We start from the raw sequence: 27,729 nt of genomic DNA, 5'->3' as shown, positions 1-27,729 counted from the left end.
CATTGAGATTAAATGTAAACTACTTGTATTGTTGAATGATCAAATACATGTTATTAGAGAGAGTTTAAAATATCTTATTGGTAATTCAAATTGTATTACAAATACACTCTAACGTTCAGAATGCTGATCACTAAAAAGGATAAAACATTGTTATTCTTATGACTTTTCTGTGTACGATATGAAGTGTCCCAACGTCGTCCAGATGACCGATCTACTTTCAACAGTGCTGATAGTTTCTTTTGCAATAGGCATACGCTGACTATATCGACACCACAATGCGGGCACCAGTATGCCGACACGGTTCAGATGATACTTAAAGCAGTTTAAATGGGTTGCTATTATAACTGCAAAACATGATGATACAGCAGCATGTTTAATGCATGTACCAGATCCCGACATTTTTACCTGAAAATAGCAATTTTCTCAGACTTTGCACCTGCATTGAAGCTGTAAGCAAAAAGCTAATGAAATTACCACGGCTAAAATTCTAGCAGCTAATTGGATAGGGAAATGCGGGCTCGCTGCGCTCACAACATGTTCTATTCCTACTCTATGGATGTCATGGACACCCATGAGTGGGAACAGCCCCTGTAAGCCGGGATTCCGGCTGTCGGTATTGTCAGCAGTCGGTATCCTGACTGCTTCATCCCAACTGCCGGCAAATGAACTGAATCCCGCTCCTAGGCGTCCCAGGATTTAAAATGTAGGGACGGCAGCAGATAGCAACGGCAAAGGCAACTCTAAGGTATCTAAGGGGGCTGCAATGCTGTTGGATTTACCAAATACAGAATTTGGAGCATTCCAGAGCTTGGCCCCGGTAACTTATGCCTTCTGAAAATGGTGTTAGACTGTAGTAGCCTATGGGCTACAGTTCTCAGACATTGGTGCGTGTGCAGGGCCGCAGCAGCTGGCCAAAGCAGGAACTAAAGTGATCACATATATAATCACTTTACATCATACTGATCGCCAGGACAGGCTCTTGTCCTGGTGACTCAGTAATAATACATTTAGGCGAATGATTCCTTATTGCTGTAAATTGCTAAAGTAATCTGATATATTGGGGGCAGATGGCAAATATTAATAAATAGGCCCTTTTGATTGTGGGGTCTATTTACTAAGCCTTGGATGGAGATAAAGTGCATGGAGATAAAGTACCAGCCAATCAGCTCCTAACTGCCATGCCACAGGCTGGGTTTGAAAAATGACCGGATCTGCTTGCTCCATGCACCTTATCTCCATCCAAGGCTTAGTAAATAGACCCCTGTATTTCTATTTACTTCTGCAGTAAAGTAAATATGCCCCATAGTAACTAAACTTTGAAGGCTATGTAGAAACCGGTAAATTCCATCCATCAGAAAGCGTAAAGCCCCTTTAAGAACTTAAATAGCTTAATAAAATAAATCCTTGCTGTATCAATACTGATTTTTTGGGCCATTAATTATTGTTCATTTACAGCCCAGATATGTTTCACTACACATATAAATGACATACGGTTTGTCTTTTCCATTCTTTCCTCTTCAGCTAACCATAAATGAGGCAGCAGCGCAGTGCTGTATGAGGGATAATACTCTGCTGCTGCGGAGGGTGGAGCTCTTCTCACTAGCAAGGCAGGCTGCTCGGGAGAGCTCTTACTTGGCGTCTCTGAAATGCTCCAGGTACGTTTCCATCTGGCGTGCTGACAATGTATATGCTGTAGTCTGCATTAAGGGCCTAATTCAGTAACGATTGCAAATTATGCTAATTAGCAGAATTTGCAATCCTTTTGCTAGCATGCTGGGGGCCGCCCATCACAGGCCAAGTTCGCCCAGCATGCTGACTGCCGCCTCCCTCCCTTGATGAAGCAGAAATAGCGATCACATCGCATTTTCTGCTTCAACGCAGGAATTAGGGATGCCTCCTGCATGAGGCCCGCTGCCATGTTTCCGATCGCGGCGGCTGTGTGTGACATCATGCAGCCGCCGTGATCACGTCCCCGTTTGCGCTGCCCTCCCGTTTGGCCGGCTCTGCCCCCGCAATGCTCCGTCTCTGCCCTGGAATTAGAGCGTTGCCACACACACCCCTCCCCCTGCCCCGCGACTGCCTGTGCCTGATTGACAGGCAGAGGTGATCACATTTTCTGTGCCACCTCGCAGAAAGTGCTGGCGCATGCGCAGGACGGGTGCTGCGTATGCGCCCGCGGGCCGATCGCAATAATTCCGGTTGAATCGCGTATTGGGATCCAACCTGATTTAGCCCTTAAATGTGAAAAACATTAACGTTTGTCATTCACACACAAAGGCCACATACCAAACTGGCATTTTATATGAATACCAGTCATTATTTAAAAGCAGAAATGCAAGAAAGTGGAACAAGCAGCATTGTGAAAAATTGTAATTCAACTGAGCACAAAGCAACAAAACACCAGTGGACAGGGACGGATTGGGGACTCCGTCCGGCCCTGGCATTCGTGTGCGGCATGTAAAGGGCACGCGGACACCGCAAATGGGGACTTGTCGCGAGTCAGGGGGTGTGGACTCGCGGCCCCCATATTGTTTAGCAACAGGGCACGCCTTTCAGCGGCAGCTGGGGACAAACCAGAGAGCCGGGAGCTGCGCTGAGTGCAGCCTTCCCGGCTCTCTGTGGACCGGATCGGCCCACCAGACCATCGGCCCTTCTGTCGTGTGCCAGATGGCCAGTCCGGCCCTGCCAGTGGATATGGAAACACTGGAAACTCTGTTAGACAATGCAAACACTAAAGATGCATGTAAAAGCATACTTGCCAACATTTGGGACCCCTGCAGAGAGGTCCTAGAGGGGCGGTCCAAGGAACAACTGCAGGTGGCACCAAGCGGATGCGACTCCATGACAACAGTATGCACAGCAAATTGCATTATCCAGTCCCTGCCCTTGTAGTGTTCCCTGCTGTCAATGGAGTCAGGTAAACTTGCCCAAAATTCATGAATCTCCCATGCATTTTTTGAGCATAGGAAAGTATGTAATTGTAAAAATGCCAGTGAGCAAGAAATCTAAAGTGCAGTGAAAAGCGCCATCAAGGCCCCATGATGCCAATCACTGTGCCATGTCCCCGCACTTCTAGCCTAGGCTTCCCCCACCAAAATATCCCAGAGGTCATCAGTATATAGTTGGCCAGTAAGAGACACAGCAGATATGGAGGTTTCAGGTACTTCATTCATTCTACTCTGCCTTTTCTGTCTGACAGAACCACACCTTCATAAAGGTTTCTGCTGAAATGTTTTATATATCCCAAGTAACCAGTGACCATTTGCTGTTTTTGAACTAAATCTAATTTCTTGGCAAATAGTGCACCAATTTAGCAAAAATGCTGTTATTTGCGGCATCAGGTATTGATTACATTGTTTTCCAGGACTGTGTTGTCGGTATTGAAGCAATAGAGTTACCTATATAAGACCCCTTCCACATTGTCATGTCATGTAACACTAGTAACAGTCTGTAAACTGGGATCAGAATGGAACCCGATGTTTCCAGTGAACCCATACCCATTTGTGCCTGTGGTCCATAGTGAGAGTGATCTCTTATGGTTTCTGCCTGATCTATGAACCTGCACTAACAAAGCGGTCAATTGAGTGTTCTACTCTGAACCATCCCATTCGTCAGTTGAAAGTGTGAGCGCTGGCTACCACCACATGGCTTACATTGATATTTCAGTATCTTACATGTTTTTTTCCTTCCAGGTTAAACCCTGAAGAAACAGGTGTGCGACAAACAAAAATACTGAAGCAAGAGGTATTGGTATTCAATAAAAAAAGATCTGCATACTGTATTTAGTTGTGTTTTGATAAATGGACAGATTTTATATTCACAGAAGAATCATTATGAGAGTACTATGAAGCCATGTACTGTTGACTACATTTATCCTAAAGGAATAAGCAAAGTGATTGTAAATTAGCAGATTGATATATTTTATGAATATCTTAACCTAAAAGGTGTTAAGGAATAACTGGCTTATTTGTGTAGCATTTGTTTGCCTTAAACCATGCCAAACTAAACATTTATTTCCCGTGACTAATCCAAATATTAGTTTTGGGGCTGTTAATATCCTAAAGCAGAAGATATAACAGATATCACCTCCTTTAACCAAACTACTGCAAACTATCAATTTCCGAAAGGCTCCATGTGGTCCCCCCTCCCTCCCTCACTCCTGTCACTACATTTTCTCTGTGTGTGCAAGCCCATCGTAGTGAATAGACTGTGTGAGAACCTAAAAGAAAGTGATATCGATTTAGTAAAGACTTCACTGGAACTGGCTGTTATTGGAGATGCTGTTCCAGCACGAGGATCTTAGTAGGAAGTCACAGTATCTATAATCTCTGCAAATAATATTGGTAAATGAGGTATGCAGTTAACCTGTTGGCATCCCGGGCAATCGCAATACTGATGCTGTTATCCCGACAGGGGTACAATCCCACCGCCGGAATACCGGCATGGTAGGAGATTCTCCCTCTGTGGGCATTCTGGTGAGTGGGATTCGATGTCAGTATACTGACATCAGGCATACAGTATGCCGGCCTTTCATACTGATCCCGGTAAATGATAATAATTACCCAGCCCTTATAGACACATACATATATTTACATGATACATATAGAAACATACATATATTTACAGGATTTTATACCCAAATTAACATTGCTACACATACAGCATATGAGCTTTCAAACTTTCTCTTCTGGATTGTAAATTCCAATAAATGATTCTTAATTTTTTATTGTGTCCGCAATGTTTCTCTTCTCCCTATTTTATATACAAACTTCCCATACATTGTTAAATCATACCAAGATCAGACCTGATAATTAATAAGTGGAGGCTATAAAGCAGCCCTTCACATCACTATACAGTCGGGTTGTTACTGTAAGTCAGGAATGAATGTGTTCTCACTATAATACAACACTTAGCAATTCAAATCATAATTAAAATCACACAAATATTAGTTTCACATATTGAAATAGATAAGAAAACTACAGAGAAAATCTACTTTTTACATATATGAGCTCTGTCTTTTACAGTGTTTATTTAATGAAATATAATTTTGGAAGTTGACCGCTTTCTCTAATATATACAGGCAGCAATATATTCAAAGTTGTTTTTAGATGAGTAAAGATGATTTTCTTAAAATGTCTCTTTGTCATTGTTGCCATCATCTTGTAACTGGTGAGTGAACACATCTGCTCACTTGGGAAATGCAGTTTTCATTGTATATGATCACGAGTGCCAAGAGGGGGGCAGGTATTAATTACCTGTGCCCATGCTTATTAAAGGGTTTGGCAGGGGACCAAGCCAGCTGTGCAGGGTAAAGAATGCTCCACTCCTCAGCGCATAAAATGTTCCATTCATTTTTTACCGGTTGGCATGGAAACGCCCCCATGATTGGCCACCACTCCCCTATCACCTGTCAGATATTTATTTTTGTCTGGTTATGTTAAACAAGTTTTACATTTTTCCATGATCATTTTATCTAGGTGATACTTGACGTAGTCTCAGCCAATCTGCTTCACAACAAATAGTCTGGAGATTATTTTAGTATTAGACATACTAGTAATGATAACGATGATGATGAAGATAAATGTAAATATCCAAAGAGTGATACCATTCTAATATATTTTCTTCAGGCTGTGGAGGCATCAATGCAAGGTGAATCAGAGAGTGTAACCACATCAGTGCGACACAGCTTAGAAGAGGACAGTGGCAGCATTTCAGGGGAGAGCATGGATGGGCATTTGCAAGGTGAGACCTGCAGCTGTTGTACAAAATATATCAATATATGGAGTTGGATAAGGCTTAGGGTGGGTTAGACTAGCTTTCAGCTTTCCTAAGACTAAAAGGGGGTACACACTGAGAGATCCGTGCTTAAATTCTAAGTAATTTGGCTAGATTGCTTAGAAGTTGAGCATGGCTCTGTCCGTGTGTATGCCTCACAGCGATAGCGATGCGCGGCCCCGCGTGGCGCTATCGCCGGTGCAAGATTGGCATGCAAGCACAATCTAGCACAGCGCTCATTTCACCACTGGGTGAAATGAGCAGCCCCGCACCCCCCCCTCGCTCCGCACACATTGCGCTGTGTGCAGAGCGGGGGAGAGATGTGTGCTGAGCGGTCTGTGCTAGATAGCTCAGCACACATCTCTCCCCCGTGTGTACTGGCCTTAAGCACCCCTATGTGTGGATGTTATCTAGTTATCAATAATGAGAAGCTGGAAAAGAACAAGTGTGCAGGTAAATAGGATGATTTGCAGAACTATTTTAGACATTATAAAGCCAGTTTCAGAGGCACGATGTTACTATTCATCATGTCCCCCACCCTTGCCGGTAACCAGCCCCATCAGCCTGGGTGAAAATACACAGGTCCGGGAACTTATCCCAGATCCTATGTGTTTTTCTCTGACGTCCTAGTGGATGCTGGGACTCCGTAAGGACCATGGGGAATAGCGGCTCCGCAGGAGACAGGGCACAAAATAAAAGCTTAAGGATCAGGTGGTGTGCACTGGCTCCTCCCCCTATGACCCTCCTCCAAGCCTCAGTTAGATTTTTGTGCCCGGCCGAGAAGGGTGCAATCTAGGTGGCTCTCCTGAGCTGCTTAGAATAAAAGTTTAGTTTTAGGTTTTTTATTTTCAGTGAGTCCTGCTGGCAACAGGCTCACTGCATCGTGGGACTAAGGGGAGAAGAAGCGAACTCACCTGCGTGCAGAGTGGATTGGGCTTCTTAGGCTACTGGACATTAGCTCCAGAGGGACGATCACAGGTACAGCCTGGATGGGTCACCGGAGCCGCGCCGCCGTCCCCCTTACAGAGCCAGAAGAGACGAAGAGGTCCGGTGAAATCGGCGGCAGAAGACATCCTGTCTTCAGACTAAGGTAGCGCACAGCACCGCAGCTGTGCGCCATTGCTCTCAGCACACTTCACACTCCGGTCACTGAGGGTGCAGGGCGCTGGGGGGGAGCGCCCTGAGACGCAATATAACAGTATATACCTTAGGTGGCAAAAAGAATACATCACATATAGCTCCTGGGCTATATGGATGTATTTTAACCCCTGCCATTTTTACACAAAAAAGCGGGAGATAAGGACGTCGTGAAGGGGCGGAGCCTATCTCCTCAGCACACAAGCGCCATTTTCCCTCACAGCTCCGCTGGAAGGACGGCTCCCTGACTCTCCCCTGCAGTCCTGCTTCAGAATCAGGGTAAAAAAGAGAAGGGGGGGCATTTTTGGCAGCAAATAACGATAATAACAGCAGCTATAAGGGAATAACACTTATATAAGGTTATCCCTGTATATATATAGCGCTGGGTGTGTGCTGGCAGACTCTCCCTCTGTCTCTCCAAAGGGCTAAGTGGGGTCCTGTCCTCTATCAGAGCATTCCCGGTGTGTGTGCTGTGTGTCGGTACGCGTGTGTCGACATGTATGAGGAGGAAAATGATGTGGAGGCGGAGCAGTTGCCTGTGTTGGTGATGTCACCCCCTAGGGAGTCGACACCTGACTGGATGATTGTATTTAAACAATTAAGTGATAATGTCAGCAATTTGCAAAAAACTGTTGACGACATGAGACAGCCGGCAAATCAATTAGTGCCTGTCCAGGCGTCTCAGACACCGTCAGGGGCGCTAAAACGCCCGTTACCTCAGTGGGTCGACACAGACCCTGACACAGATACTGAGTCTAGTGTCGACGGTGACGAGACAAACGTAATGTCCAGTAGGGCCACACGTTACATGATCACGGCAATGAAAGAGGCATTGAACCTTTCTGACACTACAAGTACCACAAAGAAGGGTATTATGTGGGGTGTGAAAAAACTACGAATAGTTTTTCCTGAGTCAGAGGAAATAAATGAGGTGTGTGATAAAGCGTGGGTTTCCCCCGATAAAAAAACAGCTAATTTCTAATAAATTATTAGCATTATATCCCTTCCCGCCAGAGGTTAGGGCGCGTTGGGAAACACCCCCTAGGGTAGATAAGGCGCTCACACGTTTATCTAAACAAGTAGCGTTACCGTCTCCTGATACGGCCACCCTCAAAGAACCAGCTGATAGAAGGCTGGAAAATATCCTAAAAAGTATATACACACATACTGGTGTTATACTGCGACCAGCAATCGCCTCAGCCTGGATGTGCAGTGCTGGAGTCGCATGGTCGGATTCCCTGACTGAGAATATTGATACCCTGGATAGGGACAATATTTTGTTAACTATAGAACATTTAAAGGATGCATTGCTATATATGCGTGATGCACAGAGGGATATTTGCACCCTGGCATCAAGAGTAAGTGCTATGTCCATCTCTGCCAGAAGAGCGTTATGGACGCGACAGTGGTCAGGGGATGCGGATTCCAAACGGCACATGGAAGTATTGCCGTATAAAGGGGAGGAGTTATTTGGGGCTGGTCTATCGGACCTGGTGGCCACGGCAACGGCTGGGAAATCCACCTTTTTACCCCAGATCACTTCACATCAGCAGAAAAAGACACCGTCTTTTCAAACTCAGTCCTTTCGTTCCCATAAGTACAAGCGAGCAAAAGGCCACTCCTTTCTGCCCCGGGGCAGAGGAAGAGGAAAAAGACTGCACCGTGCAGCCGCTTCCCAGGAGCAGAAGCCCTCCCCTGCTTCTGCCAAGTCTTCAGCATGACGCTGGGGCTTTACAAGCAGACTCAGATATGGTGGGGGCTCGTCTCAAGAATTTCAACGCGCAATGGGCTCACTCGCAAGTGGATCCCTGGATTCTACAGGTAGTATCGCAGGGGTACAAACTGGAATTCGAGGCGTTTCCCCCTCGTCGGTTCCTGAAGTCTGCTTTACCAAAGTCTCCCTCCGACAGGGAGGCAGTTTTGGAAGCCATTCACAAGCTGTATTCCCAGCAGGTGATAATCAAGGTACCCCTCCTGCAACAGGGAAAGGGGTATTATTCCACGCTGTTTGTGGTACCGAAGCCGGACGGCTCGGTGAGACCAATTTTAAATCTGAAATCCTTGAACACTTACATAAAAAGGTTCAAATTCAAGATGGAGTCACTCAGAGCAGTGATAGCGAACCTGGAAGAAGGGGACTATATGGTGTCTCTGGACATCAAAGATGCTTATCTCCACGTCCCAATATACCCTTCTCACCAAGGGTACCTCAGGTTTGTAGTACAAAACTGTCATTATCAGTTTCAGACGCTGCCGTTTGGATTGTCCACGGCACCTCGGGTCTTTACCAAGGTAATGGCCGAAATGATGATTCTTCTACGAAGAAAAGGCATTTTAATTATCCCTTACTTGGACGATCTCCTGATAAGGGCAAGATCCAGGGAACAGTTAGAAGTCGGAGTAGCACTATCTCAGGTAGTGTTACGTCAGCACGGGTGGATTCTAAATATTCCAAAATCGCAGCTGATTCCAACGACACGTCTACTGTTCCTAGGAATGATTCTGGACACAGTCCAGAAGAAGGTGTTTCTCCCAGAGGAGAAGGCCAGGGAGTTATCCGAGCTAGTCAGGAACCTCCTAAAACCAGGCCAGGTCTCAGTGCATCAGTGCACGAGGGTCCTGGGAAAAATGGTGGCTTCCTACGAAGCGATTCCATTCGGAAGATTCCATGCAAGAACGTTTCAGTGGGATCTACTGGACAAATGGTCCGGATCGCATCTGCAGATGCATCAGCGGATAACCCTGTCGCCAAGGACAAGGTTGTCTCTCCTGTGGTGGCTGCAGAGTGCTCATCTACTAGAGGGCCGCAGATTTGGCATTCAGGATTGGATCCTGGTAACCACGGATGCCAGCCTGAGAGGCTGGGGAGCAGTCACACAGGGAAGGAATTTCCAAGGCTTGTGGTCAAGCATGGAAACATCTCTTCATATAAACATTCTGGAACTAAGGGCCATTTACAATGCCCTAAGTCAAGCAAAACCTCTGCTTCAGGGTCAGGCGGTGTTGATCCAATCGGACAACATCACGTCAGTCGCCCACGTAAACAGACAGGGCGGCACGAGAAGCAGGAGGGCAATGGCAGAAGCTGCAAGGATTCTTCGCTGGGCGGAAAATCATGTGATAGCGCTGTCAGCATTGTTCATTCCGGGAGTGGACAACTGGGAAGCAGACTTCCTCAGCAGACACGACCTTCACCCGGGAGAGTGGGGACTTCACCCAGAAGTCTTCCACCTGATTGTAAACCGTTGGGAAAAACCAAAGGTGGACATGATGGCGTCACGTCTAAACAAAAAACTGGACAGATATTGCGCCAGGTCAAGGGACCCTCAGGCAATAGCAGTGGACGCTCTGGTAACGCCGTGGGTGTACCAGTCAGTGTATGTGTTCCCTCCTCTACCTCTCATACCAAAAGTACTGAGAATCATAAGAAGGAGAGGAGTAAGAACTATACTCGTGGTTCCGGATTGGCCAAGAAGGACTTGGTACCCGGAACTTCAAGAGATGCTCACGGACGAGCCGTGGCCTCTACCTCTAAGAAAGGACCTGCTACTGCAGGGGCCTTGTCTGTTCCAAGACTTACCGCGGCTGCGTTTGACGGCATGGCGGTTGAACGCCGGATCCTGAGGGAAAAAGGCATTCCAGAAGAAGTCATCCCTACTCTGGTCAAAGCCAGGAAGGACGTAACCGCAAAACATTATCACCGCATTTGGCGTAAATATGTTGCGTGGTGTGAGGCCAAGAAGGCCCCTACAGAGGAATTTCAACTGGGTCGTTTCCTTCATTTCCTGCAAACAGGACTGTCTATGGGCCTAAAATTAGGGTCCATTAAGGTTCAAATTTCGGCCCTGTCGATTTTCTTCCAGAAAGAACTGGCTTCAGTACCTGAAGTTCAGACATTTGTAAAAGGGGTGCTGCACATACAGCCTCCTTTTGTGCCTCCAGTGGCACCTTGGGATCTCAATGTTGTGTTGAGTTTTCTAAAGTCACATTGGTTTGAACCACTTTCCACTGTGGACTTAAAATATCTCACATGGAAGGTGTCGATGCTGTTAGCCTTGGCTTCAGCCAGGCGTGTGTCAGAATTGGCGGCTTTATCATATAAAAGCCCTTACTTAATTTTTCATTCTGACAGGGCGGAATTGAGGACTCGTCCTCAATTTCTACCTAAGGTGGTTTCTGCATTTCACATGAACCAACCTATTGTGGTACCTGCGGCTACCAGGGACTTAGAGGACTCTAAGTTGCTTGACGTTGTCAGGGCCTTGAAAATATATGTTTCCAGGACGGCTGGAGTCAGAAAATCTGACTCGCTGTTTATCCTGTATGCACCCAACAAGCTGGGTGCTCCTGCTTCAAAGCAGATGATTGCTCGTTGGATTTGTAGTACAATTCAGCTTGCACATTCTGTGGCAGGATTGCCACAGCCAAAATCAGTAAAAGCCCATTCCACAAGGAAAGTGGGCTCATCTTGGGCGGCTGCCCGAGGGGTCTCGGCTTTACAACTTTGCCGAGCAGCTACTTGGTCAGGGGCAAACACGTTTGCTAAATTCTACAAATTTGATACCCTGGCTGAGGAGGACCTGGAGTTCTCTCATTCGGTGCTGCAGAGTCATCCGCACTCTCCCGCCCGTTTGGGAGCTTTGGTATAATCCCCATGGTCCTTACGGAGTCCCAGCATCCACTAGGACGTCAGAGAAAATAAGATTTTACTTACCGATAAATCTATTTCTCGTAGTCCGTAGTGGATGCTGGGCGCCCATCCCTAGTGCGGATTGTCTGCAATACTTGTATATAGTTATTGTTACAAAAATTCGGGTTATTATTGTTGTGAGCCATCTTTTCAGAGGCTCCTTTGCGTTTATCATACTGTTAACTGGGTTCAGATCACGAGTTGTACGGTGTGATTGGTGTGGCTGGTATGAGTCTTACCCGGGATTCAATATCCTTCCTTATTATGTACGCTCGTCCGGGCACAGTATCCTAACTGAGGCTTGGAGGAGGGTCATAGGGGGAGGAGCCAGTGCACACCACCTGATCCTTAAGCTTTTATTTTGTGCCCTGTCTCCTGCGGAGCCGCTATTCCCCATGGTCCTTACGGAGTCCCAGCATCCACTACGGACTACGAGAAATAGATTTATCGGTAAGTAAAATCTTATTTTCTCCAGAAAATTTAAACAATGGGGATTAATTTAATTGCCGAAAACTAAACGTCGGGCAAAATTTGCAAAAAAAAACCCCACAGTATTTTTTCCCCGAAAAATTATCAGGGCCACCTGAATATGCCCCTAAAAGTGCATGGTGGCTGTGACACATATCTAACTACTACATGAAGATTGCATTGAATAACGGTAGGAGGGAAGGAGATACAGTGTACGTCCTTTAACTCCCCTGTATCTGGTCCTGCTGTTAGGCATCAAGCTCCTTACTTGGAAAATGCAGGAGGAAGCACAGTCATAGAGTGTCACTGTGCAGTCACTACTACAGTCACTGTAGTACGGAAGCAGCAATTACTCCCATATAAAAAGCTACATTGTCCATATTGTCTACACCCCATGGCATAAATACTGAGAGATAAAAAATTTGTCAGAATTTGCCAGATATGTAAATATTTGTAGAAAACATCTAACCGGCTCTATCTGACATCTACAGACTAACCAAAAACTATGCATAATCTTTTAATGTCAGTCTTGCTATATACAAACTAGGTACTAGTCTTAGCTGACTATCATCATACCCCTCTAGGAGCCCTCTCATTTCTCTTGGTTGTATATATGTATACATGCCTTACATTCAGTGGCGGATCCAAGGGGGGGGCACTCGGGCCCGTGCCCCCCCTGTCATTTGTGGCCTCCGTCTCTGTGTCCCCCCCCCCCCCCCCCCTTCCAGCGCCGCACAGGGAGATGACGGGCGCCCGCTGGGATTGTGTTACCAGCGGGCGCCCGTCTCTCCTCGCCGGAGGCAGGAGCTCAGTACTGAGCTCCTGCCTCCGGCGCTGTCACTGTGCGGCGTGCGCTATGGGAGAGACTTCAGTCATGACATCTCTCTCATAGTGCTGAGGAGCGGACGCCAAGAGGAGGACTGCAGCGGTCTGGAAGCGGGAACGGGGCTTGTGTTTTCTCTTCCTCAGTGCAGCGGGGGCATCTACTGGGGGCAAACTACGGGGGGGGGGGACATTACTACTGGGGGGCATCAAGAAGGGACATTACTACTGGGTGGGGGGGGGCATTACTACTGGGGGCATTATTACTGAGGGAGCATCTACTGGGGGCATTACTACTGGGGGTATCAACAAGGGACATTACTACTGGGTGGGGGGCATTACTACTGGGGGCATTATTACTGGGGGAGCATCTACTGGGGGCATTACTACTGGGGGCATCAACAAGGGGCATTACTACTGGGGGGCATTACTACTGGGGGCATTATTACTGGGGGGCATCTACTGGGGGCATTACTACTGGGGGTCATCTACTGGGGCATTACTACTGGGGGCAACTACTGGGGGACATTTTTACTGGGGGCAAACTACTGGGGGACATTATTACTGGTGGCATCTACTGGGTGTATTACAACTGGGGACATTATTACTGGGGGGCATTACTACTGGGGGGTCATCTATTGGGGGCAAACTCCTAGGGGGCATTACTACTGGGGAACATTAATACTGGGGGGCATCTACTGGGGGCACACTACTGGGGGACATTATTACTGGGGGCCAACTACAAAGGGACTAACTACTGGGGGCAAACTACAGGGGCATTACTACTGGCGGCGTAACTACAGGGGCATTACTACTTGGCGCTAAACTGCAGGGGGGCATAACTACAGGGACCAAACTACTGGGGGCATTACTACTGGGGGCTAAACTACAAGGGGGGCATAACTACAGGGGCTAAACTACAATGGGGCATACTACAGGGGGGCATTACTACTGGGGGCTAAACTACAAGCAGGCAAACTACTGGGGTCATTACCACTGGGAGGCTAAACTAAAGGGGGGAGGGTAAACTACTGGGGTCATAACTGCAGGGGCATTATCACTGGGCGCATAACTACTAGGGCGCTAAATGACTGGGGGCATTACTACAGGCAACATTACTACTGGGGGCAATACGGGCATTGCATAAGGGGCACCACTACTATGGGGTCTATATAAGGGGCACTACCAGTACAGTGGACATTGCATAATGAGCGCTACAACTGTGGGCATTGTATAAGAAGCGCCACCTCACATGCACCGAAGCCGCACGCAAATGTACTTGCCCCTTCTATGGTGCCCCCCTATCATTTTCTTCTGGATCCGCCCCTGCTTACATTCATATCTGTTGATGTCTATTAATTTATAAATTCATGTCTTTTTTGCATACAGCTGTGACAGTAAGAATACCCACCTCCCCTGGAGCTCCCCCTACAGACCTATCTCTTGCTCTACCACATCCAGCTCCTTGGAGTAGACAACTTCTGCAGCAGACTCTAATGGACGAAGGTTTACGACTGGCCAGGCTTGTGTCACGTGACAGATTGGGCCGCCTCAGTCTCTGTGTGCCTGGTACACCTCACATTTCAGGTGAGGAGATGTGCTTCACTTCAGTAATAAGCAGAATAGTCAATCTTATATTATCATTAGTAATAGCAACAATTACAACTGGAGAAAAATGAGAGTGAGAAAGAAAGGAGAAACAGAAATTTAAATGCAAATTAACAATTGATGGGAGCATGGCCAGGAAGGCAGCCGAGCAAGACTTGCTTGTTAGCAGCTCCTGTCTAGCATAATTTTTTTTTCTTCCTCATGACACCCTTGCAGGGTTATCAGTGCACCCTTTAAACACCCCTTGCCTCTACCTGCCTGGCACAAATAGTGATATGGTCTAGGTTGCGGCCTGTCCCCCCAAGGTGTAGCCTGCGACTGGATTTCTAGCGAGGTCCAGCATTCGCAGTGGACCCGGCCCTTTTGCTCCGCTACCCCACGCTGAGGTTGCTCACCTGACACTAGCTATCCATGCAAGCTGGAAATAGGGCAGCTTGCTCTTCACTGCCCCAGACTGTGGATCACTCCCCTCCATAGCTGCTGCTGGCCGGTCCTTGCACAGTGCTCACTCTGCCGCTCGCCACCTATTCTGCGGGTGCTTTTGGTCCCTGTGAACTGCCAGCACCTTATTTTGCTGCCCGGTAGTTAACCTTACGATCCTGCTGGATCTTTCAGTGCCTGGTGAATGCATATCTTCGATTTCCTTATTTGTTCCAGCCCTGTTATAGTGCCTGGTCTCTCCCTATCTGTGAAGATTCTAAAGAGGGGACAGTGTTTGCCACAGTCTTGACGATCTCTGCTGATTTATTGACCACTCTACCTTGGACAAAATCGTTATTTGCAAGCCTCATGCATTTCTATTAATACTGTGAATTACTGATTGCATTATTCACCTTTTCTCACTGATATACTCCTTTTTTGGATTATCAGTGCCATCTAGTGTCCACACTTGGAATTATGTTTGCCTTTTATATTTACATTTTTTAACAATTTGTGATATTTCTATTGTCCAGCATTTCTATGCTGATTGTCTATTACGCGTTAATTTTCTGGGTTAATAGCTGAACAGTCTCCTATAAGCTTGCATATGCTGCCATTTCTCAATATAGTCAAGAATAAGAAATTTGCTCAGAAAGATGACAGTTCTCGCTCCAGGGATTCCATGCTTCAGTCAGACATGAAGCCTTTCCGCCAACCTACCCCTTCTAGACAAGGTCCTGATTTGGATGCTTCTAAATCTTCCCCCACCCCGTCTAATCCTCCGAGCTCACTCTCCACAGAGGTCCCTGTCCTTGTTCATTTCTCAAATCTCAGCAGTGAAATAAAAAAAATCTTGACCTACATTAAGACGCTACCGACCAAACAGGACCTACAGGACACTGTAAGACAAGTGGTGGCTACGATTAAGCATGATCGTTCCCTAGTCTCTGCCTCACTACCTTAGAGGACAGTGAAGAATCTTCAGCGGCTTTCTCCCGTTCACTGAAGGATATCATCTCTGTTCAGTCCGCTGAGATATGTTCCTTGAAATCTATGTGGGTTAGAAGAACAACATCCAAATTAGTAGTCTTCCCAAGGAGGCCCCGCAATCTGGGCTAATTGATGCCTTGATGAAGCTCTTCATTGAGATTCTGGACAATGACCCATATGATACGAAAGTCTTTGGCAGAGCATAACAAGCTCTTAGGCCTCCACTGACAGACCCCGGAACGTCATTTGTCATTTACATTATTTTACTCAAAAGGAAGAGATAATGTGTAAAGTCAGGCAATTGGATGGTGTTGATTTCAATGGAGACACTATTTACATCTACCAGGACTTATCTTGGCACACGCTTCAACAATGCAAAGCTTTAAAACCACTGACGGATGAATTTCGCAAACGTCAGCTTAAATACTATTGGGATTTTCCTTTTCATCTCCAAGTGACACTCTCTGTGTCTCCTTTTGCCTCCGTTTGTTCAGCTCTGGCCCTGCCACAGATTGATACACCTGACTGGAAAGACCCTCTGATCCAGCTGGAGTTATCTCAATGCCTGGAGACACCTACCTCATGGCATAACATGCATCATTCCAGGAGGAGGCTGAGTGGTCTGCCTTCCAATTCTGATTCGGCGGGCTCCTAATTTCTATGGTAGCGACTATCCTCACCACTTTACATGTATATCTTTAGTGGCTCTGGTATTCGGAACTGTATATGTTTATGGGGACTTGGCTTTTGTCCTTATGACCCTGCTGACTTCAGATTTACAGCACCCCTGATTATTTTTCCTCACCTTATGACTTTGCCTGTTGCATATAGACACTGATAGATTACCTCCCTTAGTGGGATGTTTTCTCTTTCCTACTGTTATTTGGTTGAATGCTATTATTTTTCTAGGTTAATCTATTTGGATACTTCTGTGTACTTATTTCTGCACTGTTTCTGTTTGTGTATGATGTCTTCATAGTTAGATTTGTTCATATGCTCCTTTAGGGGCTCTGTTTGACACTGACTACCTTTTGCCCCCTTCCCGCACCTTTATGTTACTTTCCTCCGAGACACTGGATCATGTTGTCTTTTCCAGTATTCCTGTTGCAGGACTATCAATGTTGCTGTTTGTTGTTTTGTCTTATTTTCTTTTTTCCCCCTTTTTTCCCCTCTCTTTCTACCTTTTATATCCCATTTTCCCTCTCTTTGTCCTGGGAACCATAACTTTTATTTTTCTTTTATTATTCGTAATAACTACTGCAGATAATATTATAATTTCCTTCATTAATGCCCTAGGCCTAAACATCCCAGAAATACAGTCTAAATTACTTTGCTCCTTATGAGTGGATAGAGTTGATGTACTGTAGCCATGATTTGAGAAACTAATTTTAAGAATAGTTCACAGGCTCCCTCTCTAAGCGATCGCCACTTCCCCACTGCCTTTTCAGTAACAGTCTTGAAGGGAAATACAAAGATGCTGCAATATTGTTTTCTAGAAGACTTCATGACGCTAGCATCCGTACATAGGCTGGTCCAGAGTAGACTCCTTTTGATCAATTGCCAGATTTTTCACTACTTCACATTCATTGTCATTTACGCTCCTAACCAAGCTCAACACGCTTTCTTTAAATCCCAACATGACCTCCTTGAATCCTATTTGAAAGACATTACTGTTCTGGGAGGTGACCTCAATTGGATCCCTTAGTTGGTCTTTTAATAACTCCCCTAGATTTTCCACTGTTAAATACCATCAAGTTAGAATGGTCTTTTATGATCACCAGGTGGCCGACTCTTGGAGAACTCTGCACCCTACTGGTTGTGACTATTCTTTTTATTCACTCACTCACAGGGTTTACTCCAGATTAGATTATTTACTTTTGAGCCATAGGCATCTCCATCTCCTTCTACATGCGTCAATTGAACTTACAGTATCACCTGGTCTGATCATGCCCCCGTTTTGATGACATTATCTTTACCACAACCATCTCCTGGACACTGGATTTGACGTCTCAGTGATTACACTTATTGTACATCTGACGTCTACTCTGCTCTCACTGATTACATTGTCTACAACGAGTCCCCTGATATAGCTTGCACTTTGGGAAGCACATAAATGTGTCCTCCGAGGCAAATTTATTCAACTTGGCTTCTATAGTAAAAAAACAAAAGACAGCACAAATAGGGACTCTGCTTCAGCGGTTTAAACTTCTTGAGACTTCTCATAAGTCCTCCCTGTCCAGAGATGTATATTTGGAATTTGCAGAAGCACGTGTGAGACTTAATAAACTGCTCTTTGATGGTATTAAGCAGTCAATGCAGAAGTGTAAGAAGAACCGATTTTACTAGTGTGGCAATAAACCAGGTAAATTATTAACCTGAGCTCTACATTGGATCCCACAAGTGAAGATGAAGTATCAACATTCTTTTCATCCTCCTACTCCACTAGCTCCCCTCAGTAAAACTTTGTCTCCTATGCTTATCCCAACCTTAACTAAAATCTATAATCTCTCTCTACTGGTATCTTTCCTTCTCTGTTTAAGCATGCAGTGATTATTCCCATTCTGAAAAAAAAAACACAATTCTGACCCAAACACACTCTCTAACTACCATCCCATCTCTCAGCTCCCATGTCTCTCCAAGCTACTTGAGAGACTTGCCTACACTCGCCTTACACACTTTCTTAACTCCCACAACTTACTGGACCCACTTCAGTCAGACTTTCGTGCCCAACACTCCACAGAGACGGCACTGACCAGAGTAGTGAATGACCTAGTCACTGCTAGATCGAAAGGCCATTACACACTTCTTATTCTTCTAGATATCTCTGCTGCTTTTGACACTGTTGACCACTCTCTTCTCATACAAACACTAAAATACCTAGGTCTTCAGAACATACCCCTTATTTGGTTCTCATCCTACCTATCTAATCACTCTTTCAGTGTTCACTTCTCTGATTCTACCTCCTCTTTTCTACCTCTATCAGTTGGAGTACCGCAAGGTCTTAGGTCCTCTGCTTTTCTCAATCTATACCTCATCTCTTGGCAAGCTAATCAGTTCCAACGGATTTCAGTATCATATGTAAGCTGATCATACTCAAATCTACCTATCCTCCCCAGATTTATCACCATCTGTATTGGTCCGTGTCATTGAATGCCTGTCTGCCATTTCATCTTGGATGTCATCTCGCCACCTCAAACTCAACATTTCCAAAACAGAATTAATGATTTTACCGCCAGCCAAGAGTAGTTACCAACCTGATATCTCCAGAACTGTTGACAATGCCACTATCCACCCTACCCCACAAGCTCGCTGCCTAGGTATCATACTTGACTCTGAACTGTCCACACATTCAATCTGTCTCTAAATCGTGTTACATGCATGTAAAAAACATATCCAAAATACGTCCTTATCTTACACAAGACACTGCAAAAACTCTAATCCATGCACTCATCATTTCCCGCATTGATTATTGCAATAGTCTCCTTACTGGTCTTCCCAAACATAGGCTTTCACCACTACAATCCATTTTTAATGCAGCTGCGAGGCTAATCTTCCTCACTAGACGTTCATCGTCTGCAGATCCGCTCTGTCAGTCCCTCCATTGGTTACCGGTATTCTACCATATTAAATAAAAAATACTTTTTTTTTTTTGTAATGATAAGAACAAAAACAAGAACAGTAAGAAGAATGTGGACCAATATAGGAGATACACAGAAATGGGGTATCAACAAGATATAGTAACATCAAGGCCCTTAGTGATCCTATCAACCAATTATCAAAAACAGCATTACCATTATACAAAAACAAAAAGAGAAATAGAGTAAAACGAAGAAGAGAGAAAAGAAAGAAAAGGAGGCGAAGGCAAGGGAGAACAATCAAAGGGGGGGGGGGGGGGGAGTGTCGGCCAGTCGAGATTGCTCACAATATAAAGTTTAGACATATACAGTCGTTGGGTTAGATGGTCGTCAATGGTGGTCCTGCATTAAAGTGTAATGTCCAGGGCATCCAAGTGTGAATAAAGTTATTTGGTGTATCATGAAGGGCAGCTAATAATGCGTCCTAATTTATATGTGAACCATATAGCATTAATAGTGGCGGAGAGAGTAGGAGGGGTGACGGACTTCCAGTTTGCCGCAATTTGGCATTTAGCTGTGTTTAAAATGTGCTTAATCAGTTTTAGTTGTTGGCTCGAGGTGCCAGGAATAGGACACAAGAGTAAAGAATAAAGGGGCGAGTTAGGGACAACTACATTGGTGATATCCAAAATTAGTTTATGAATCTGTCGCCAGTAGCGGTGGACAAGCGTACAGGACCACCAAACTGCAGCATGGTTCCCCGTTGCCCACAAAGCCTCCAGCACCTATCAGAGCAAGAAGGGTAAATAGTTTGTAGTCTAGATGGCACTAAATACCCCCGGTAATAAATAAAAATTTTTACTTACATACAAGGCTATTAGACCTCTCCACTCTGCACAAGATCTGCGTCTCTCATCCACATGTATTACTTGTTCCCACTCAAAACTACAGGATTTTATCCGGGCTTCACCCACTCTGTGGAATGTCCTCCCATGCACAATAAGACTCACCTCTAGTCTCCTTTAAACGTTTCTTGAAAACTCACCTCTTCAGACAAGCCTATCAAATTCCAGACCTACCCACATAAACTTCAATGCTTCCCTATCTAATTACATCCTCTCTGTGCAGTACACATAACCCCACATATTTTGTCTTTCTTTACTCTCACACCCTCCTGACCCTTGGCCTACATTGCTGGGTGATCATATCATACAACCCATTAAGAACCTAGCAATCTGGTGGACCATTATGCAATAAGTAGCATATATCCTTGTGTATCAATGCCTATTTCCCTATAGATTGTAAGCTTGTGAGCAGGGCCTTCCTACCTCTGTCTGTTTTTGCCCAGTTTTATTCTATTACTGTTCTAATTGTAAAGCGCAATGGAATATGTTGTGCTATATAAGAAACTGATAATAATAATAATAGTAATAAAAAAAATAAATGCATAATCTGCTGCTTGCTTATTCACAAATGTCTAAAATTGTTTTCTGCTTTAAGCAATATTATTCAACATTATACAACCTGGCTATTTCTTTCTCCTGATCAGATCATCCTCCTTCTTCCCAGGAAGTTTTGGATTATCACTCCTCTGTGTCTTTCCCCACAATCTCCCCTTCTGATAGCGATGCACTAGAACCCTCCTTCACCTTGCAAGAACAGGCTATTTCCTCATCCCCCTCGGGCAAGAGCCCTGGTCCTGACGGTGTTACTGTAGCTTACCCATCATGCTCCTCTACGCTTTCAATGGTCTCTCTAAAGATGCTCAATTTTTTCATCAGTCTTTAGAACCCACATTTCTGTCATCCCTTAACTTCCTGCTCCAGTAATTATTCCATGGGTATCAGGTGGGTTTTATTCGAGGTTGCGAGGCTAGGAACAATACAACCAAAGTCCTCAGCTTGATCCAATTACAGTAGCCTCTCAAGGTCAAACCCCCACTATTCTCTACGGATGCTGAAAAAGCATTTGATAGGATTAGTTGGACCTTTATGAGATCTGTTCTCGGACACATCGGACTGGGCCCTTTTGCCCTTCCTAGGATTCTGGCACTCTATAGAAATACCCCTCCCTTTCGAGCACCTGAATGATATCACTAAGCTAATTGAGCATCTACCAATATATATAACTCTATAGAACCCCATCAGCGGGAGTACAAGTTAATGGTGCCCTATTGTACTCATTTCGTATTAGCAATGGTACTTGACGGGGCTGCCCATTATCTCCATTGATATTTGTTCTTTGTATAGAAGCCCTGGCGAGAGCTATTCAGGCAAATCCACATACAGATGTGTCCTTACACATCTTTTCCCAAAACAGTGGCATAATGTGGCGTTTTCACGATGCGAATGTGCACCGCCACAACCCCTTTGATGTGCTACTTATCGCGGTATGCACATGACCTAGATTGCTGCAACGTTAAGCCAGTTAACTATGGGTAGCGGGAGCATAACATCCCGCTAGCTGGTCCTGTAAAGTGCCACTGGGCCCCCCTCCATACATAAGCAGTGGGAGCGTCCTAGTCCTGTTGCTTGCAACTGCACTGATGTGGTTACGGTCTAAACAGCGGGTGCATACATACACACGCACCCACAAACGCCATACCACTATCTTTGGCCCGCAATGCGTTCACATCTAGGGTAAAGATGTAAGGAGACACATCTGGTATTCAGGATGGAGATGTGGAGCATAAACTGGCTGATGAGTTGCTAGCTATCATATCCCAGTCGGTCATTTCCCTCCCACACATAATGCTGGAATTTGAGAAATTTGGGAACCTGTCTAATGTCTTGTAAATTTCTAGAAGTCTGGTGCTCTTAATATCACCTCCTCCCTGTCCACTGTCACTGGTCTCCAACATGCTTTTCTTTTTTCCTGGCACTCTACTCACATAACACACTGTATCTTGGAATTAAGCTAGACATTTATCATGACTGTTCCACATGAATTTTCTCCCACTTCTCTCTATACGTATTGATTCTAACTGTTGGTATTTGAAACGGCTTTCCTGGTTAGGTAGAAAAAATGTGATCAAAATGAACATGCTTCCTAAACTACTTTATGTTTTCCAGGCCTTGCCGATACAAGTGCCTGATTCCTGGTTTCATTCACTTCACCTTTTGATTTGACAGTTTGGCTGGTCACACAACAGACCTAGAATTAGAGGAGATATATCATCATGGCCTAATCGGGTGGGAGGTCTTCAACTTCCAGATGTCAAAACATGTTAACATGCTGTTCTCCTCAACAGGATCCTTGATTGGATGATTTATAGAGACATAAAGCAGTGGGTTACATTGGAGGGCTTTTACATGCAGCAACACCCAGAAATAATTCCTTGGCTACCCGCTCTACCTAAGGTCTCTCCTTTCCATCTGATGATCTCACCCATGCTCTTCACCTGGAAAGTTCTACGGGGTCTCCCCTTCATCTTTTCCATCTTTGGCCCTCTGACCTCTTTTCTGGTGAACTCCAGCTTTCCCCCATGCCTGACTTCCTCTCATTTTTCCAGATGGCACTTTGCAGGTCTTTTTAGAGTTGGTCAACTGGTGACTGCCTCTGGTGTTAAACAATTTTCAGAGGTTTACGATAAAGTGGATATTCCACTTTCTGGAAGTTTTTGCAAGCTAGACACTTTTTAACCACATCAGATAGACTAAGCCTTGCTGGAAGTGACCTGACCTCTTTTAAAGTCGCTATTTGTCTCTCCCCAGTCCTCTTCCCACCTAGTGGCTGCAGTTTACAAACTCTTGCAAAATAAGCAATCTACCTCTATCCCAACCTTTGCCCAGGTTGGGTAAGTCATTTAGGTTTAACTGTATCTAAAATTAATTGGAAAATAATTTTCCTTCTATCTGTGTGACAGTGAAGGAAACACAATATGAGATTCTAATGTGCTGGTACAGACACCTCTCCTTGCTCCGTGCTATGTTTCCATTCATTCCCAGCACATGTTGGCGATGCTCTACTGCCTTGGGCACCTTAATCCACATCTGGTGGGACTGCCCCAGTCTATCAGATTTTTGGACAGATGTAATTTCTATATCCCAGCAATTTTTAAATGCAACAGTACCCACAGACCCTGCTTTTTGGCTACTTTGCCATTCCCCATTACCACTACTTTGTCCACCTTTAGAGTGAACAACAACAAAAAATGAACCATACTCCTATAGCTTAAAAAATATTGTAGAAATGTTGCAGTTGTAAATAACGCTTTTATTCCAGAACTTATTTATGAAAGTGTCCAGAAAAGTCATGTGAATCTATCCTTAATTATATATTGCTTGTAGGTATAATTCTGTAATTGCAAGCTTCAATTACAGTTAGTCTTCCAATGGAAATAAATATGGTTATGCAAAGATCCAGGGCCAAATGTAATGGAGTGCGAGATTAGCGCAAAACTTGCACATTTTCCAAACTCGACTGATGTAATGGGGTATGGAAACATGCAAACTCGCATGTTTCCTGCAGTCCCAAAGCTCGCAATGGCAAAACTCTCATCAAGATGTATGGCCATTGCAAACATACAGCTCGGGCAATGTAATAGGATGCGAACATTACCAAAATCTCGCCAATAAATAGACAGGCTTCTGGCTCCCCCATTATTGCCCAAGTGCTCCGCTTGATTGGCAGGCTGGGAACGCACGTGTCAGCCAATCAGGAGAGCGCTATGACTTGGCTAATTGGCTGGCGGGTCCCCAAGTGTCAAGAGTCACGGGGGTCCCAGCATTCAGGGAAAGGGAATCCATGTGTACATATGGATTCCCTTAAATTGCGTGGACCAGGTTCTTTTTATTTTTTTAACCCTGGATGCCTACGTGGAATGAAGAGGACCGATCTACACCAGAGTAGGTGAGTATAGGATTTTTTTTTTTTACAGGTACCCTATGGATTCTACTGGAAAAGGGGACGTGAATGGCAGCGTGGGATGTAAGTAAGTATGTATAAGTGTGTGTGTGAGTGTGCAAGAGTGATACATTAAAGTTATACTGTCATGGTGTCTGTGTAGTGTCTTTATTTGAATATTTAGTTTGTTGTGGAACTACAGGTACCAGTGGGACCTTTAATGCCCTGCATGCTAGCACTTGTGGTTCTCCAAGTACCAGCATGTGGGGGAGGTTTGCTGGGACTTTTAGTTCCACAGCAAAATACAATATTTCTTTATTTTTACACAAAAAGCTATAAAGTCGCCACTCACTGCCCAGGGGTTGCGGCAATTACCACCGGCTTCATCCCTGGCCCTTGGGTACCTGGAGGCGGGGACCCCTCGATTATAGGGGTCCTCACTCCCCCAGGGAACCGTGGCCAGGAGTGACTAGTTGGGGGATGCTGCTGCGGCCACAGGGACCTGTATAAAATGTCCCCCGGCTACGGCATTACTTCCCTGGCTAGTGGAGACTGATGCTGGTTCCAAAAATACAGGGTACCCCTGCGTCTTTTTCCACTCGTATTTTTGGAACCAGGACTGGTCCAAGAGCCCGCTGCTGGTTGTCAAAATACCGGGAACCCCTACATATGTTTTTTCCTGTATTTTAGCAACCAGACGTGGCTCAAAGAGCCCTGGCTGGTTATGCTTTTGAGGGAGACTTGCACGTCTTTTTTTTTTTTTTTTAACTATTTCTTTACTTTTCCTGAAAGAAGCATGCATGGATCTCACTGATCTGTGCATGCTTCTGTCAAACTCGCACAATGTAATGAAACTCACATTACATTGTGCGAGTTTAGCCACTAGGTTTCAGGTCTGTTTTTTCGCCAGACATTGCATGCAGGTAGAGTTTTTGACTAAAAAGTCATACTGCATTACTTTTGCGAGTTTTGGCACCTACTCGCATCTTCTCAAACAATATAAACTTTGCTTTGGTAGAGATGAAGAAGGTTATTGCCTTATTGCAAGTAAACCCAAAGCTTGTGATACACATAAGTGTTTAGTTCATTATTGGACTACACAGCATTAAGCACTTAATGAGAAAATTATTCCTTCTGAAAGCTTGGTTTTAATGTGCTAGATGTAATCTCCATTATATAGCACATGTAACCTGAGACAAATAGTATACATTTTGTTTTGTACACTATGGGCCTAATTCCAAGTTGATCACAGCAGGACATTTTTTAGCAATTGGGCAAAACCATGTGCACTGCAGGGGGGGCAGATATAACATTTGCAGAGAGAGTTAGATTTGAGTGGGTTATTTTGTTTCTGTGCAGGGTAAATACTGGCTGCTTTATTTTTACACTGCAATTTAGATTTCAGTTTGAACACGCCACACCCAAATCTAACTTTCTCTGCACATGTTGTATCTGCCCCTCCTGCAGTGCACATGGTATTGCCCAACTGCTAACACATTTGATGCTGCGATCAACTCAGAATTAGGCCCTATGCTAACTACTTTTCTCTTACGTCCTAGAGGATGCTGGGGACTCCGTAAGGACCATGGGGGTATAGACGGGCTCCACAGGAGACATGGGCACTATAAAGAACTTTAGAATGGGTGTGCACTGGCTCCTCCCTCTATGCCCCTCCTCCAGACCTCAGTTAGATCCTGTGCCCAGAGGAGATTGGGTGCACTACAGGGGAGCTCTCCTGAGGTTCTCTGAATAAAGAATTTTGTTAGGTTTTTTATTTTCAGGGAGCACTGCTGGCAACAGGCTCCCTGCATCGTGGGACTGAGGAGAGAGAAGCAGACCTACTTAAGTGATAGGCTCTGCTTCTTAGGCTACTGGACACCATTAGCTCCAGAGGGAGTCAGAACGCAGGTCTGCCCACGCCGTTCGTCCCAGAGCCGCGCCGCCGTCCTCCTTACAGAGCCGGAAGATAGAAGCCGGGTGAGTATAAGAATAAAAGAAGACTTCTTAGGCGGCAGAAGACTTCAGATCTTCCCTGAGGTTACCGCTGCGCGCCATTGCTCCCACACACAACACACACTAGCAGGCAGTGATGGGTGCAGGGCGCAGGGGGGGCGCCCTGGGCAGCAATATAAACCTCTAAGTCTGGCATTTATAGGTATATGGGCTGCGGAGGCAGTAATTATAAAAATCCCCCACCAGTTTTATACATTTGAGCGGGACCGAAGCCCGCCGCTGGAGAGGGCAGAGCTTGGTCCCTCAGCACTAACCAGCGCCATTTTCTCTACAGAGAACTGCAGAGAAGCTGGCTCCCCGGTCTCTCCCCTGCTGAACACGGTGACACAGGGCTGAAAAGAGGGGGGGGGCACTTGTAAGGCGCAGTGAGTGTATTACAGTGAGTGTATGTACACAGTTAATTGTATAAAAAGCGCTATATTATCTGGGAAATTGTTTCCAGTGTCAGTTGGCGCTGGGTGTGTGCTGGCATACTCTCTCTTTGTCTCTCCAAAGGGCTTTATTGGGGAACTGTCTCCTTATAACTATATCCCTGTGTGTGTGTGGGGGTGTCGGTACGAGTGTGTCGGCATGTCTTATGCGGAAGGCTCATCTAAGGAGGAGGTGGAGCAGATGATTGTGGTGTCTCCGTCGGCAACGCCGACTCATGATTGGTTGGACATGTGGAATGTTTTTAAATGCAAATGTGGCCTTATTACATAAGAGAATGGACAAAGCAGAGTCGAGGGAAAAAGCAGGGAGTCAATCCACGGCTTCGACTGGGTCACAGGGGCCTTCTGGGTCTCAAAAACGTCCCCTATCCCAAATAACAGACACTGATACCGACACGGATTCTGACTCCAGTGTCGACTACGATGATGCGAGGTTACACCCAAGGGTGGCCAAAAGTATTCATTATATGATTATTGCAATAAAAGATGTTTTGCATATCACAGATGACCCCTCTGTCCCTGATACGAGGGTGCGCATGTATAAGGAAAAGAAACGTGAGGTAACCTTTCCCCCATCTCATGAGCTGAACGAGTTATTTGAAAAGGCTTGGGAAACTCCAGACAAAAAACTGCAGATTCCCAAGAGGATCCTTATGGCATATCCTTTCCCTGCACAGGACAGGGTACGTTGGGAATCCTCACCCAGGGTGGACAAGGCTTTAACGCGCCTGTCCAAGAAGGTGGCGCTACCGTCTCCAGACACGGCAGCCCTCAAGGATCCTGCGGATCGCAGACAGGAAACTACTTTAAAATCTAATTATACGCATACGGGTGCTTTACTCAGACCGGCAATAGCATCGGCATGGGTATGTAGCGCAGTTGCAGCTTGGACAGATACCTTGTCAGCTGACCTTGATACCCTAGACAGGGATACCATTTTATTGACCTTAGGTCA

The 27,729-nt window shown here is 45.4% G+C and overlaps 1 protein-coding gene across 2 annotated transcripts in view; it reads left to right on the top strand.

Annotated features, from left to right (window-relative positions):
- Positions 1–27,729, top strand: part of NAB2 (NGFI-A binding protein 2) — a 110,746-nt gene that overhangs the window by 69,088 nt on the left and 13,929 nt on the right. For both annotated transcript variants that reach the window (XM_063952437.1, XM_063952438.1), the window contains exons 3-6: positions 1,522–1,655; positions 3,693–3,744; positions 5,628–5,742; positions 14,282–14,479. In XM_063952437.1, coding sequence (XP_063808507.1) covers positions 1,522–1,655; positions 3,693–3,744; positions 5,628–5,742; positions 14,282–14,479 — 499 coding nt within the window. The remainder of the gene's footprint in view (positions 1–1,521; positions 1,656–3,692; positions 3,745–5,627; positions 5,743–14,281; positions 14,480–27,729) is intronic.

The sequence above is a fragment of the Pseudophryne corroboree genome, chromosome 2, assembly GCF_028390025.1.
Source record: "Pseudophryne corroboree isolate aPseCor3 chromosome 2, aPseCor3.hap2, whole genome shotgun sequence".
In the NCBI taxonomy this organism is placed as follows: Eukaryota; Metazoa; Chordata; class Amphibia; order Anura; family Myobatrachidae; genus Pseudophryne; species Pseudophryne corroboree.
The sequence above is the reverse complement of the archived record's forward strand: the minus strand, read 5'-3'. Positions and strand labels throughout refer to the sequence as shown.